Raw genomic sequence first — 15,794 nt, forward strand, 5'->3', positions numbered from 1 at the left:
CAGCTTCCAAAATCATCTCCTCTGCCACTATGCCTTGCCACTTAACTTCCTTATAACCCACACTTATCACCAAAAAGATCCCATGTGCCCACGTCATATCAACCCTCTCTCTCTGCGCGCTTCTATTTTATAAAACATGAGTCAAATTTCCATATTCATACTGCTATACACTAAACCTTTGCTCTCTATCATTTTGCCAGCCCTGTAGGCATGATTTCTACCAATCTTGTTTCAAATGACTGAGTAGTTTCTAGTAGTGCACACAGCACTCCACACGTGGCCTTATCAGTGTCCTGTAGGAAAGAAGGATTACCATGCCATGTGTAAACACTCCAACATTTCATTACTTTCTTCATTTTAGGATTCAATTCAGTCTCAGCGGTGACTCCCAAATGTTTCCTCTTCTACCCTGCTTAAGGTCATAGCAAGACTAAATCTTCAGTGAGCTCTCGCAAACCCTCCAAAAGACACAACACTGTTTTTCTTGTTTTTTTTTTTTTTACCTGAACTCTTAGTTGGGACCTACATAAGTCCATAAATTATTTAATGTAGGCCTCTCTGGAGAGAGCACCTCTACAGCCATTATTACTGCATCAATTCCTGTTTCATCAGCATGCAGGCTGGCCTTGCTGTCCAGACCTGGTGTCATAATCAATACAATCATATTAACTGCACGTCATACACCACTGCTTAATAAATTTGCAATTGCTCTCTGCTTCTGATGAGGCAGTCAAATCATCTGTACATTTTAGAGCAGACCCTACACTACTAACCAATCCTGCCAGCTCTCAGCATTCTGTCAGGAGCTTATCTGGACTTTGTGACTTACATTCTTTTTCAAGATTCTCTAGTTCCTTGTCTAGACTTTCCATAGACACTGTTAGATCTGCCTACATGTCCTGCTCCACAGACACGTTCTTTCCCTGCTGCCACTCTACCTTACTGTTACAGTATAAACAAAGAGGTGAATTATTTCAACAGTTCTTATTCAGAAGCACTTCAACTTCTCTCATTCTCTTTTCAAAGTTATTTTCTGATATCTCCAGCTGTAATCTTCAAAATGCCTTTTGCCACTCCTCAAACTAACTAGTTAGCTCATTTCATAGGTTATTTAGCAATGGAGAAGAAGATTTGTCCCAAGTCTCTTAAGTGTATTAACATTAGTATTTTATCATCTTTACTGTTACTTATAATATGCAGTGTTACCTGTAAATACAAAAAATGAAGTTTGTATATCAATGAAAACAGGATCAGACCAGAAACAAATTATATAAATGTTCCATACAGAAAGAGTAGCGACAGAAAGAACAAGACAACATTTTCAGAAAAGATCTGGGAGAAGAAAAGGGTCCAATTTGAAGAGTGCATAATGCCGTTAAATCCAAACTACAAACAGATTTAGAAGGTTATCACAATAAGAGCAATATCAAACTAAGAGAAGCAGAAAGGCTGCAATGAGCAGAATCAGTTCAGCAGCAAGACTAAGCAGCACAAAATGTTAGCTGATTTTGCACAGATCTGGAAACAGTTAAGACCCATTCCCACCTACCCCCACTTCCGTTTGATTTATACCTAACCAAATCACACCTCTCTGTGACTCCACCAATCCACATCCAGTAATCTCACTTGTCTGCCCCTCCTACTTTCCTTACCCCTCCAGTTTACACTCGTAATGCAATACCTCTGTCAACACTCTAGCCCAACCCATTTTTCTCAACTCTCTGCACCCTATCCTCCATCCCACTTTATTCAGCTCCTCCTCCCCTCATACTACCAATATGCACATCTACTACTCCTTACTAACAAATACTCTCTTACTTCAATTTCTCTACCTCGCCCACAACCACACCTCTCTCCACAGCCACCATGTCAACCTCACCCACTCTCCAAGACTTCCTACATCCTCTTCTAACCGTCAACCTCACACCCTCTGTCACATTAACCCACAACTATATAATAAGTCCACCTGCCTGCTAATTCCCTTCAAACACTTAGAAACACACTATACTAATTCCCCATTATTCCATTACCATAAACTGATTAACAGAATAAGACATCTGGTACTAGATTCCACCACTAGTGAATTCCAAGCTGCTATAGACTCTAAATGGTTATAAAATTACTAGGCTAGACAGACTCAACAAAAGAGGCAGTATGGTTGCTGTATTATTCAAAAACAACCTTAAGGAGGAACATGATACAGGTTTCTCCTCCCAACCTACCCAAATCTAAAATTCTACCCTACTCGTCTTGAACTTAACTCTAACAATACAATAATTATCATAGCAACCTACCTCCCTCCAGGCAACAACCAAGCAATAATAGAAAGTCTGCTTTCTTGGGCTTCTACAAATTTCAACCAAGAAACTATTATCTTTGGTGATTTTATCCTTGATTGGATATCCTGCACAACCATGCACCCAGCCGACTTCCTCAATGTGTACAACTTCACCCAGATCATAAACTGCCTAATATGCATAGACAAACATACTAATAGACAGTCCACATTGGACTGGATTCTTAGCAACAACTTGCAATTTTTGGGTTGGACCATGTCTGTTATTGGTTGGGGGTGTGTATATATAGTTACATCATGCATCTATTATGCAATGCTTTTTCACTGAAGAAGGCTGGTTAGCCGAAACCAGTCTGAATAAAGTATTTCATGTAAATAATACTTGATTTTTATTTTACAAGTGCTTGATGGACTCTTCATGCTGGCCATTGGTGTTTTATATTGTTAATGGTTTGGCCGTGCATTTCCTTATGTGCAGAGCATTGGGTTGCTTCAGTTTGGTGTTTGCTCTGCTGTTAGTTCTGAGTACTGGCACTGTCAGTCCGTTTGGAAGATTTCTTTCCCTCTTCGGTGGATCAACCTGGAACATTGTTTGGATTATTACTTCTTGGAACTGTGGTTCTCCTGCAATCGTATTTGGATGCTGAGTGGCCATTTGTTCGGCAGAGGAATTGGAAATTGCCTTTTGCCTATGTTCGAGTCTTGGGGAGGCCTGATGTGTTGCCTTTCGTTTTATTGAATGTACATCTTTTTACTTCTTTTTCTGGGAGGATCAGATATTTTGCCTGTTGGTCTCAAGGTACTGTGTATTATTTTAGTCTTGTCATAAACGAAAAGGAAAAAGGGACTAATATATTTTGTGTAGTGCAATATTTTGCCATTTGATCGCATATATAGATTGTGTTATACAAAATTTAGCGTGGCAGTTATTCGGATAATGGCCGGAACTTGAGGAACGCCAAATCGGATGTGGAAAGGCCTATTGTGCTTCGTGAACTTCAAGAACTTCAACTAACAAATTTAAAGTAACTTTGACCCATTTAATGTTTGTTTTTGGTTTGGATGGACCTTAACATATATTGACATTTTTTCCCATTGTCGTATTGAAGGGCAAGTAATCTGCTTTGGGACATTGTGAACATTTCAACCATGTTGATGTATGTATTTATTATTTTCCTTGGGTGAATGGTTACTTGGCGTATCAGACAAGTAAGCTGCTTTGGGACATTGTGAATATTTCACCTATATTAATATATGCATTTATTACTTTTATTGGGTGATAAGATTGCTGGGTACATCAGTATACATATGTTTAATCACAGTCAAGCAGGAATACTAGCAGTATAACAGATTTTCAAAAGGATGTGACACGTGTATGCAATTCAAATGTGTAATAATGAACATTAGGTAGGAAGGCACAGCGTTTATTGCAGGTTTAACATCGGATTTGGACTAACTATAGAAACAACACACAACTATTGGCGATTGGAGCCTTTATGCTATTGATTTTATAACTATAGTGGGCATACACTAATTCATATAGCGCCTTGCATTGTGGCAACCATATGTTATCCTGATACTAATGTGTTAGAATACGGCTCTGATTAACATCGGGGCGATATTGGTGATATTTTGGCTATTTTGTTAGGGTTTTTGATTTCTGTGATGACTATAGTGGAATAACATCGCAAAATAATGTTGTACATGCATATAGCAATACTTAGTTGTTACTATTAACTATCGATGGTCTGAAAGTGGTATAGATATGTATATGTACCCTTCTTAATGCACTTGGTGTTATTTATGAAACTTGGCTGTATCATAGTATATTGGAATCTCTTTTTGTTTGTTAAATTTTGATCTATGCACTTTAAAGCATATATCAGGTAGTAGTTATGTTAATTATTGTGAAAAGAAATAGCAATAATAGAAGAGGATACACCTTATATTTAAAGGAATAACATCAGCAGATGGAATGTTTTGAATTTATATTAATCATTCAACCTTTCTATTTTTGAGCCAAAAAAAAAACAAGTGAATATAGTAATCATTGTAAACAAAAATAATAACAATTGATGGGTCTACCGAATACTGTGCACAGAAATAATAACAGTACATTGAATGTATTCTAATTCTATAAATGACTTGGCACTTCATGCTTTAGGGTCAAAGTTATGTGCATATGTTAACTATTGTGAAAACTAATAATTGCTTACCATCATATCTATTATTGTGAAAAGAAATAACAACAGTAGATAGTGGACGTTCTTCAACCACATTTATAATTTAGTACTTTTGTATTAGGGCCAAACACCTGGAGTTATATCATACATTTTTATGGTTTGTCCAAATGTTTCATTTAGGTATCTACATATGTGTATTGTCTGTTGAGAGTTGTTTGGGCCTATTTTCTATTCATGGCCATTTCTGAATAGTGGGGTTCTTGCGATTGCTCCATTGGTATCAATATCTAAATGATATCATTCATAGAAATTCCCCTAGACACCCCTTGGTGATTCGGTTTTGTCTCTGTTAATATTTATTAGTAGTATTATTCTGTTTCCAACATTTTTGGATTTTTCTTTGATATTCAGCCCCTTCCACAGCTACCTATAATTGGAAAAGCCTTATTTTGCCTTAAATAAAGAGGACTAGTACTATAATAACTTACAGAAATATGGATCTGGAGAGCATTCTTAGTGGATTATGTGCTGATAGGGATGATATTGGAGTATTTGGCATTGATATCAGACCAGGCAGTAACCAGAATGGTTCCAAATTTGATCCCACAGATGGATGTAATATTGCTTTTAATAAATTAGGCAATGGCTTAAAAAATTTACGTGCCAACATTTGGCATCTTAGACTATTTAGAGCATATATAAACAGAGAAATAGCACCTAGAGGTCTCAGAATTCACCTTCAACCCTTAGTTGGTAGATCGGAGGATACACTGACTAGGGAATGGAATTTAGCTTTACAACAGGCCTCAATGATGTTTGTTAACATTCTAACATCATACTATGAAAGGATGGTGGACATTAATTTATTGGAGGTGAAAACCTTATGTGAAGACTGCAAAAAAATATGAGGCTATACCACTGTATGCTATTTCTCTGAATAAGCTTTCTAAGGAGCTGGCCATCTATGAAAAACAACTCGAGATAGAAAGATTAAAAAATTTAACAGAGACGTAACCGACTACCAAAGGGGTCGTCCTTTTGAATTTTCAAGAACAGTAAGATTTTCTGATACCAATAGAGCTGCCAGCATCAACACATCTAGGAAGAGACCTAGATCTATTTTAAAGAGAACAGACAATTCATACATCAGTACGTCAGGGGAGGAATCTTCCTTTACGGACAATGACAGTGTCAGTACTAGAGAATCACCCATTCGTAAAAAGTCTAATGTACCACACCCTTTAGATGTGGAAGGAAGCGGCGTGGGGGCCGCAAACATAAACATAGGGGCAGGAATCAGCTCAGTGGAGGACTTGTTACAGACCATTTTGAAATAACTAGGAGTGCTGGCCAGAATGTGTTAAACCTATCTGATGTAATACTAACGGATGAGCAAACTCGATTATTGAATAAAGGTCTTGGCTTTGTACCTGGATTCTTTGTTGATGAATACAGTACAGTTACTGATGTCTATCAATTTTGTCGTAGACTTAACCTTAGATTATTCTTTTCAGATAATAACTCTCAAAGATCTGATGAATTCAGGTTTCATAAACTCGACTTTCAACCACCAATGAACAAACATGTTTCAATCTTCCTATGAGCGGTATTGAGGGATCTTCATTTTCCACATAGAGAATCATGCACTTTGAGTCATAACCTTTCCTCAGAGGAAGCAGCTGCCTTGGAACAACTCAGAAACAACCACACCATAGTAATCTTACCAGCTGACAAAGGAGGGGCTTTGGTTGTCATGAATATGGGATACTATCTAAATGAGGGTAAGGGACAACTATCCAATTCAAGATGTTATATGTTAATGTCTATAGACCCAACCCCCGTATTCAAGAGAGAGATCGATACGTTCCTTAATCAGGCAGTGGAGGAAGGTATTATCAATAACTCTACTCAAAACCATCTCACCGTAGCGGACCCGCAAAAATAAATATTATATCTACTACCTAAAATTCATAAATCACTCACCCAGCCTGCAGGCAGACCTATTGTGTCAGGTACTGGTTCTCTGACTGAACCCCTGTCGGTATTCCTGACTAAGTATTTAAAACCACTATTGGCTTCAGTCACAGCTAGGATTCAGGATACTACACAATTTCTTAAAATCATATCAGGCACACAATTAGAGCCTGGATGGATGATGTGCACCTTGGATGTAAAGGCATTATATACTAGTATCTCCCATTGGGCTGGTTTACAAGCACTGCATTTTTGGTTAGAGCATGCTGCCTTGTATCCCCCTGGCTTCAACACTCTATTGGTATGTATGGCAGAACATGTCTTGAACAAAAATGTCTTTTATTTCCAGGGTGAATGTTATTGGCAGTTGCAGGCGACTGCTATGGGGGCTTCTTTTGCCCCCATATATACGTATCTGTTTATGGCTTTCTTTGAGGAATGTATGATTTATGATCCCCTTCATAACATCTACCAAGTGGAAATAGATATCTGCCACAGATATTTGGATGACTGCTGGATGGTGTGGCGAGCAGATGTAACATATTTGCAGGAATTTTTGGAGTATCTTAACGACAATTTGTGGGGTATTGAATTCACTCTTACATCACATCATGACAGTATTAACTTTTTAGATGTAACTGTGTATAGGAACGAGGATCATACTCTTAGTACCAAGACGTTTCGTAAACATCCACAATACAACAGCCTGCTTCATGCATCTAGTATGCATCCCGCCACACCATCCGCAATATTCCAAAGTCACAATTTATGCGCATTAAAAGAATCAGCTCATCTACATGGGAGTTTGAACATGCCAGACAGGATATGTGTAACAGGTTTTTGGATAGAGGATACAGGGAGTCCGATATTGCACTTCACTTGCCAGTGATTGGAGTTCTGCTCAGGATAGGGACACACTGTTGGAGTACAAACAGCGGAAGCCAACACAAGCGGGTCAAAACCTTAGGTTTGTGACAACCTATGGACGTAATAACGTCATTAGAAATGTGCTAGACACCCATTGGAATATACTCATGGCCAATGATCAACTTCGGGAATGTTTGGGCCCCAGATGCCAATTCCCCTATAGACTTGGGAGAACTTTAGGTGCTCACTTTTCGCACTTCAAACATAAGGAGAGTGGGGAAGCAATATATAAACAATTGACCATGTCAGGGGATCAATTATTGGGAATGTTCCCTTGTGGACATTGTGGGTCATGCCAATTTGTGAGTAAATTAAAACAATTCACTAGTACAAACACCAGCAGGGTGTATGATCTCCAGGGTCTTTGGCAATTGTGCCAGCAGCTGGATAGTATATTTGGCCACATGTAAATGTTCCACCTTGTATGTGGGCCAAACTTCTCGCTCATTGAGAATTAGGATGTCTGAGCACAGAAGTGATATCCGAAATAAAAGGGAGACAAATGTCCTATATAGACATACTATCAAACATGCCAATGCTGATTTCAAATTTATGGTAATAGAATTATTGGTGATAAGAGTAACCAACAAGCCTGGCACACTATTCTTAATCATAAAGAAAAATATTGGATCATTAATTTAGGAGCGCTATTTTCCCCAGGACTCAATGACCACTTATAAAGGATACCACAGACCATTGTATTATATTTGTATATATTTATATACATTACATTGTGTGTGTGTGTGTGTGTATATATATATATATATATATATATATATATATATATATATATATATATGCAATTTGTTTGTATGTTTATATACACATGTAAAATAACTTTTTCATATATTTTGTTATCTACATATGTATATGTATTATTGATATATATTTCTAACTTACATTGATTGCTTTATATACATATTCAATGTACTTGCAATTTTTGGGTTGGGACATGTCTGTTATTGGCTGGGGGGGTGTATATATAGTTACATCATGCATCCATTATGTAATGCTTTTTCACTGAAGAAGGCTGGTTAGCCGAAACCTGTATGAATAAAGTATTTCATGTAAATAATACTTGATTTTCATTTTACAAGTGCTTGATGTACTCTTCATGCTGGGCATTGGTGTTTTATACTTAGCAACAACCCCACCCTATGCTACATATCTGGCTGTCTCCCTCTCTCAGTGATCACTCACCTACCTTCCTCTACCGAAAATGGGTACATACACATAATAACATCCAATACAAATACATCCATAACAGAAAAGATTTCTCCCCCACAACTTTCAACCTCCTACTCCAACAATGTGATTGGACACCACTCGAAAACCTGCAGCTAGACCTAGCTGTGCAATACTTCAACAATACAGTCCTTAAAATACTCAATAATCTGGCCCCACCTAGGAAAGTGCACTCAAAATCCAAGCCTCTACCCTGGTTAACCAAAGAAACCAACACTTGTAAAAAAAGAAAGAGAGAGAGAGAGAGAGTGAGAGAAAGCTTAGTCAAAGTATCAGACCACTTAACTTGCATCAAACCTCTCTACTTATAACAATTGTGGAATCAAGCAAAGAAACAAATCAAAAAAGACAAACAATTATATTTCCAATCCTGCCAAGAAAAATACCTAGACAACTCCCAAAGGTTCTGGCAAAATACCTAGACAACCCCCAAAGGTTCTGGCAAAACCTCAACCATCTCCTCAGTCCAGGTCAAACCCACACCCCACCACTAGTTACCATTAACTCCACTGATCGCTACCCAAATTAACTCTCTCTTCATAAATTCCATAATCACCCTTCTAGGCAACCAGTCAAATCCACCTCCCACTCTTCCCTCTTCTAACGTAGATTATCCTAACCTCTTCTCCTTTAACTCAGTGCAAACAAGCTACATAAAAGCTCTCCTAACTAAACTTAAACCCTGCTGTCTTGCTGCTGACCAGCTCCCCAACGAATTTCTAAAAATATCGCTGCCCCATCTATTGCTTAGCCCATATCTATTTTAATTAATCAGTCTACTGCCAAGCACTACATCCCACTCCTCTGGAAAATACTCCACGTAATCCCGCTCCACAAAGGTGGTCCCTCCAAAGACCTAACCAATTACCATTCCATTGCCATTGTCCCCCTAGCAAAAATCCTACAAAAATGCATCCATAAACAACTCCTTAACCACTTTTTCACTAACAATGTATTATCCTGTACTCAACACAGCTTTAGACCTAAACACAGTACTAGTACAGCACTAATCTCTTTTACTAACACAATACATCACCTCCTAAATGAAGGCCAGGCAGTCTCCACCATCTTTCTATACATGTCCAAAGCCTTTGACACTGTCTCCCATCAACTTCTACTTAAACTCTCAACCTATGGCCTCAGCTCATCTTCCCTATCCTAGTTCCACAGATATCTTTCCAATCGTCAGCAAGCAACCAAATGAGAAAACACTCTCTCCCCCATACTACCCATCTCTGTTGGAGTACCCCAAGGTTCAATTCTTGGGTCACTCCTTTTTATCCTATTCACCAATGACCTCAACTCCTCTATTGACCAAGCCTCCATTGTCCAATATGCTGACGATGCTATGTTTATATGATCTGCTCCCTCCCCACTAGAACTTCAAGTAAAAATGCAATCTGCTTTCAAAGACACAGAAAAGTACCTATTTGAGCACCAACTAATTCTAAACCTAAATAAAACAAAATTAATTATATTCAAACCCGAAAAGCCCAAACCATGCCAGCCCCCCCATCCTCTCTTGTAATGGCGCCATAATAGAACCAACAACTCGCATTTGCTCTATACCCACTTCGACATCTTCTCTCTATCCCAATATCTTCTCTTGTTCATACGAATCTACTACTGTATGGCACCATTCGAAGTTCCCCATTGTGACAATTGTACTCTGCTGGAAAGTGTAATGTTCAAGCCTCCATTTCTTGAAAGAACGTTCTCAATGAAAACTTTGAATACACTAATTAAGCGGTTAAACACTGCAAGCTCAAGTCTGTACAATCCTACAAAATTCTCCTATTTAACTTTAACTGTATAACATACATTTTAGTACCTCTATTGTTTGTAGTTCAAACCTTTACATGAATCTGTGCTTATTTGCAACTAAGTGCACTGTTTGTTATATTTTTATATTTGTACTTGCCTCAAATATTAAATGAAAATTATGAACAGTTTTCTGGAGCTTTTCTCCCCGAGCCTCCGCTGAAAACAGGCCACTGGCCCAGTCGAACTATTTCCCGGTTAAAAATGTAATAAATAAATAAATCACCAATAAGGGACCAGTTTTCTAAGTAAGAAAAAATGTGTGTGTGTGTGTGTGTGTGTGTGTGTGTGTGTGTGTGTGTGTGTGTGTGTGTGTGTGTGTGTATTTATATATATATATATATATATATATATATATATATATATATATATATATATATATATATATATATATATATATACATACACTATACGCACTATACGCAGTATATACCTGCATATTGTAGACTTACACTGGTAAATATATGCAAATGGTCAACAGCTTTATGAGATCAACAGTCCCTGGAGTAGGAGGATTTGCCCTTTCCCCAGGGATTGTGCAATCTTGCAGTTAGTATATATAATTAGCAGGGGGTGTTGCAGATGCAGCTCCCCCACATGGGAGGTGCATAAGGGCTTGCCCCTCCCCCCATAAAAACTTTTCTTTGCATTTTACACGGATTAGCCTTGGAGCATGCAGTGTAGAGTCTGGGCATGTCATCACTTACATGGATGGACTACAAGAAGTAGATCCAGACACACACACACACACATTATAGATCTACTTCACATGGTCAAGATTTCACAAAGCCGAAGACAATATGGGCAAGACCATATGACTGACTTTTGAAATGTCGATCATGTAAAAAAAAAAAAAAAAAAAGGGGGGGGGGACACATCAATCACTAACTTAAGGGGCAAGCCCCCCACACACCCCCCGAAACAAATATACCAACTCCGAGTTAGTACTACAGTGCGGAAGATGGAAATCTTTCCATTCCGCACTGTACGAAGATGCCTGTTATGCACAGTCGACACTTCAAAAGTCGATCATATGGTCTCGGCCATATAGTCTTCGGCTTTCTGAAATGTCAATCATGTGAAGGGGACCCACATATATATATATATATATGTCCACACACACACATATACATATTTACATTACACATACATACACATATACACACATACATCGGTCCCCTGCATTTTGCCAAACATATGTTTCACAAATGCAGGGGTGTGATATGATGTCAACAGTATGGATGGCTGAACTTTGGATATGTCGATGGTATTGAATGTCAATACAGGTAATTGGGTTGGGGAGTGTGTGTGTATATGTATACACATGAGTTAGGGTTAGGGTCGGGGATGAGTGAAGGATGGTTATTGTGTGTAACTGTGTATTTTAGGATAAGGTTACAGGATAGATGTAGTGTTGTTTGTGTGCGTCTGTGAATGTTTGTGTGTCTCAGTCAGTCTTGTGTAGTGGCAGTGTCACAGAAAGGTTTTAATAATGTTAAGGTATAGGGTTAGGGTTGGGGGAAGGGACAGCATTAGTTTTAACATCCAATTTTGAAAAGAGGATGTAAACAGGAGACTGAGATGTTGAGCGGTCAGCTGATGTGAACAACATGATGGCACCTACACTCACCTTGTTTGAGGAAATGGGCTTTGAACTGTGACCTAAACTTGGAGAAGGAGGAGAGGTCTGTTAGGCAGAAGTTTAGTGCTATAATGGAAAACATGTGGTTGCTGCAATTTAGTTTATTTTTGGGAGTCTGCAGGGTGTGACATGACTGGAAATGTCAACTGAAATTGTAGAAAGAATTAACATGAAAACACTATACAAAATGTAAACATATTGGTGATATAAATTATTTTCTGACTTTAATTGTGTATTTCCTTCTAACAACCTACCCATTTTAAGTCTCAACACATGAAATTCTGAAGCTATTATACAGTCTAGCTTAAACAGTAAACTATCACTAGAATATATCCTTCCTCCCCAAATCCCTCTACCACCTTAAATCATCTTTTACCATGTCCTCAATGAATAACACTACCATCACCCCTGAAACACACACAAAGCTCCTTGGTGTGATTATAGATGATCAGATCAAATTTGACCTGCACTTGCATCATTGTATTAAGAAAACCCACCAAAAGCTTGGCCTACTATATAGAAACAAAAGATTCCTCACCCTTGACTCCAGGACTTCACTTGTTCATTCTTACTTGCCACTCAACCTTTTCCAGGTTCTCAAATTCTTTTCTATGGTTTTCAAATTCAAACATACAATCTTTACTTCTCTCCAAATTGGAAATTACCTCAACAAAGTAGCAAGATTTGCTGCTAATCTGCATTCAACATCTCACCACTGCCATGCTCTGAGGACAGTCGAATGGTTAGAGCTTCCTAACTAACTCTTACTTTCTCAACTTATATCATCCATTCTATCCTAAACAAACTCTCCTCCTGCCCTACTATCTCTACACTTATTTCCTTCTATAACCCTCCCCTATGGCTTAGAAGCTCTGGTCAATGTTTATTACACATTCACAAACCTAAACAATTGGTCAAAATCTTTATAGCTATTGTCCTGACACTCAATGGAACAAGCTTCCATGTCTCTCAGAAACATTACCAATGTCCATGGGTTCAAGAAAACACTCAAACAACATCTAAACAGCACCTGGCAATGTATCTGTGATCATCCCACCTGAATACTGTCCCTTCTCTATTACTACTTTCTCCCTTCTCATTGTCCCTCCCCTCCTAACTCCCTCCCTTTAGTCAAATTTCTCTTTATATTTTACCGTTTCCTTTCTTCTCTGCTATTACCCATTATCCTCACTATCTGTATATTTCTTATATTTTATTTTCTTCTCTAACTATACATACGTTACACATTTTTTTTTATCTAAATTACATTACCAAGTTAATTTTCTTGTACTGTTACAATATGGAGCTTTACTAATGTGCATTACTTTTGCATGCAAATTATCTTGTATTGTTGTAATCTACAGCTTTTCTCCCCGGGCCTCCGCTGAAAAAGGGCATTTATCCATTTGAACTATCCCAGTCAACAAATGTCAAATAAATATTCTAAATATTTTATAATTAATGCAACGATGCTATGTTGCACACTCATTATATTACCACTTTCTGCTGTACATCTGTTCAGAATAGTGCATCATGTATGAACTATGTACACCCACTCAGAACTGAATACGGCTGTAACTGCATACACACGAATATTAAGTATATGAACTACTGTACCATCTTACAATTATAATTTTATCTGTTCTTATGAATATTATCTGTGCATAATAATATATCTCTACTTATAAATGTAAATTATCATTACTGTATGTGACTTACAAGGACTATTTAGGCTTTCCTATTGTAACTGACAACTTAGAACTGCTAATAATGAAAAAATCTACACCATATAGGTTCATAGGTAAGTACTAGGCTATCCGCCCATGGGCATTTATAAGCCTAGCCACAGAGTGATGGCTTTCACCTCCCCATTAGACTAGTAACCTGGGGCTCTGTCAACAGGGCTCCTGAAGTGATCGCATGGTAGAACTTACGATTACCCATCCACTCAAGATTTCTCTTGAAGAGGGTCAGAGAGGAGCTCTGTCGAATATGGAATGGAATTCTATTCCAGAGTGAGGGGAGTCGCTGGGACAGGAATCTATCCCTCCAGCATGTCCTATTTATTGTTGCACATATGTTCAAGTCGCTAGAACGAGTGGCTCTGAGGGATCTCGTTTTTTTGAGGTGAAGCATGTCCATTAGTTCAGGGTTTGACATGGCCCTATAGGTCAGGCATAGGTCACCTCTGAGCAGACGGTAAGCGACTGAGAAGAGCTGGAGCTTTTTTATCATATACATTCTCTTTTAATCAGTATAACAATACGTTTTCAAAAACTGTAATACCACAAGTTGAAATGTGCGACTTTAAGCATCTACTATCCACTGCACAGGCTATAAATGCTTCCTCAACCGTATAAAAGAAAAATGTTAACTACTACAGTTATGAACTACTAACTACGTATCCAAACCGCAGATCATGGTTGGAAACATATCTCTCGGCTTCTTCGCTAAAAATGTCTGGACAAAAATCAAAAATACTAACTAATGTGGGGGAGGCCCAAAACCAAGGACAAATTTTAAATGTAATTCTAAGTAACTTAAATTTAATGGAACAAGTGTAGCATCGACTTGTATTTTATAAATAAAAACATGAAACTCAAATGCCTGGCATTACTGACTGATTGCAAAGTATTCACCAATATTTTACTGTGGATCATAAAATCTGGCAACATTTCTCACCACTTCGATTCTTTGTGAATAGACCAGAGATCTGATATGCTAAACTAGGGCAAATTAATCTCACAAACTATGCCCTCATGCTGCATTAAAGGCAAAACGTAGTTTTCCAAAAAAACACAAGATCACGTATGTAGCAACACGACTAACAATGACTTACAGGACAAAAATATGAAGCAAAATTGGTTACTTAAAACAAATCCAGGGACATATGGTTGGAAATGCTCAGCAAACCAGTTCACCAAAGGCAAAGTTTTTTTTGTTTTGCTACCATACAGTGCTGCAAAGCACAAACACGTGAACAGATTACAACATATTGCTAACAAATACAGTGATGTCCAATCAGCAAAGGTTTACATAATAAAACTAGTAACATAAACCAACCAGAAAAAAATGTCAGTTTTTTACAGTCATCGATTCAACCTTTGAAGACACGATTTCTCCAATAACGATTGTACGATCTGAAAGGCTAGGGAATATTACGGTATGTCATACTGGTCAACACGGATTAACCAAACGCTATAATAGTACAGGCACAACTGTAAAACGTTACAGAACTTAACACTTATACTGTCAGTCTGCCACTTCGTTGATTTTTATAGTTTCGCCCTTTGGCAAACTTAACAGAAATAGCTAAAGAAATTAAATACATACTATTCTTAAACTTGGGTCATAAAGACTCGTGATACTCGCCCTTTAAGAGGATGGACGCCAAAACGTGACGCAATATGATGATTAAAAAATGCGGAAGTAAACAGACGTGGAGAGCAGGTGAATTGTCTTAATTTGCAGTAGTAAAATATGGAGAAAATCAAAAAGAGGATTTTCTTTAGATCTGATCCAACAGAGACAGTCAAGCTGCGGAAGAGAAAATCTGTATTATACAGTAAACGAGATGCACATTTAGGCAGTGGAGAAGGTAAAACTATACTTGAGGGAGTGATACTTTTATCATAGTCCATGTTTTGCTATAAGACTACTGCTTGGATATTCATGAAGTTGTAGCAGGGGACTACATAGATTGTTC

General features: G+C 38.0%; 2 protein-coding genes across 4 annotated transcripts in view; one reads left to right on the forward strand and one right to left on the reverse strand.

Moving 5' to 3' along the window:
- The window catches only part of PIGBOS1 (PIGB opposite strand 1), a 43,167-nt gene extending 27,725 nt beyond the window's left edge, over nucleotides 1–15,442 (reverse strand). Inside the window, exon 1 of one of the 3 annotated variants that reach the window (XM_044078955.1) lies at nucleotides 15,422–15,442. The gene's annotated coding sequence lies outside the window, so the exon portion shown is untranslated. The other 2 variants (XM_044078953.1, XM_044078954.1) reach the window with 2 other exon arrangements.
- Nucleotides 15,443–15,510: 68 nt separating this feature from the next.
- Nucleotides 15,511–15,794, forward strand: part of PIGB (phosphatidylinositol glycan anchor biosynthesis class B) — a 369,888-nt gene continuing 369,604 nt past the window's right edge. Inside the window, exon 1 of the mRNA XM_044078951.1 lies at nucleotides 15,511–15,686. Within this exon, the coding sequence (XP_043934886.1) occupies nucleotides 15,569–15,686 (118 nt within the window). The 5' untranslated portion in view covers nucleotides 15,511–15,568. The remainder of the gene's footprint in view (nucleotides 15,687–15,794) is intronic.

Source organism: Protopterus annectens, chromosome 7.part1, assembly GCF_019279795.1.
Source record: "Protopterus annectens isolate FY-2018-M chromosome 7.part1, PAN1.0, whole genome shotgun sequence".
Lineage (NCBI taxonomy): Eukaryota > Metazoa > Chordata > Ceratodontiformes > Protopteridae > Protopterus > Protopterus annectens.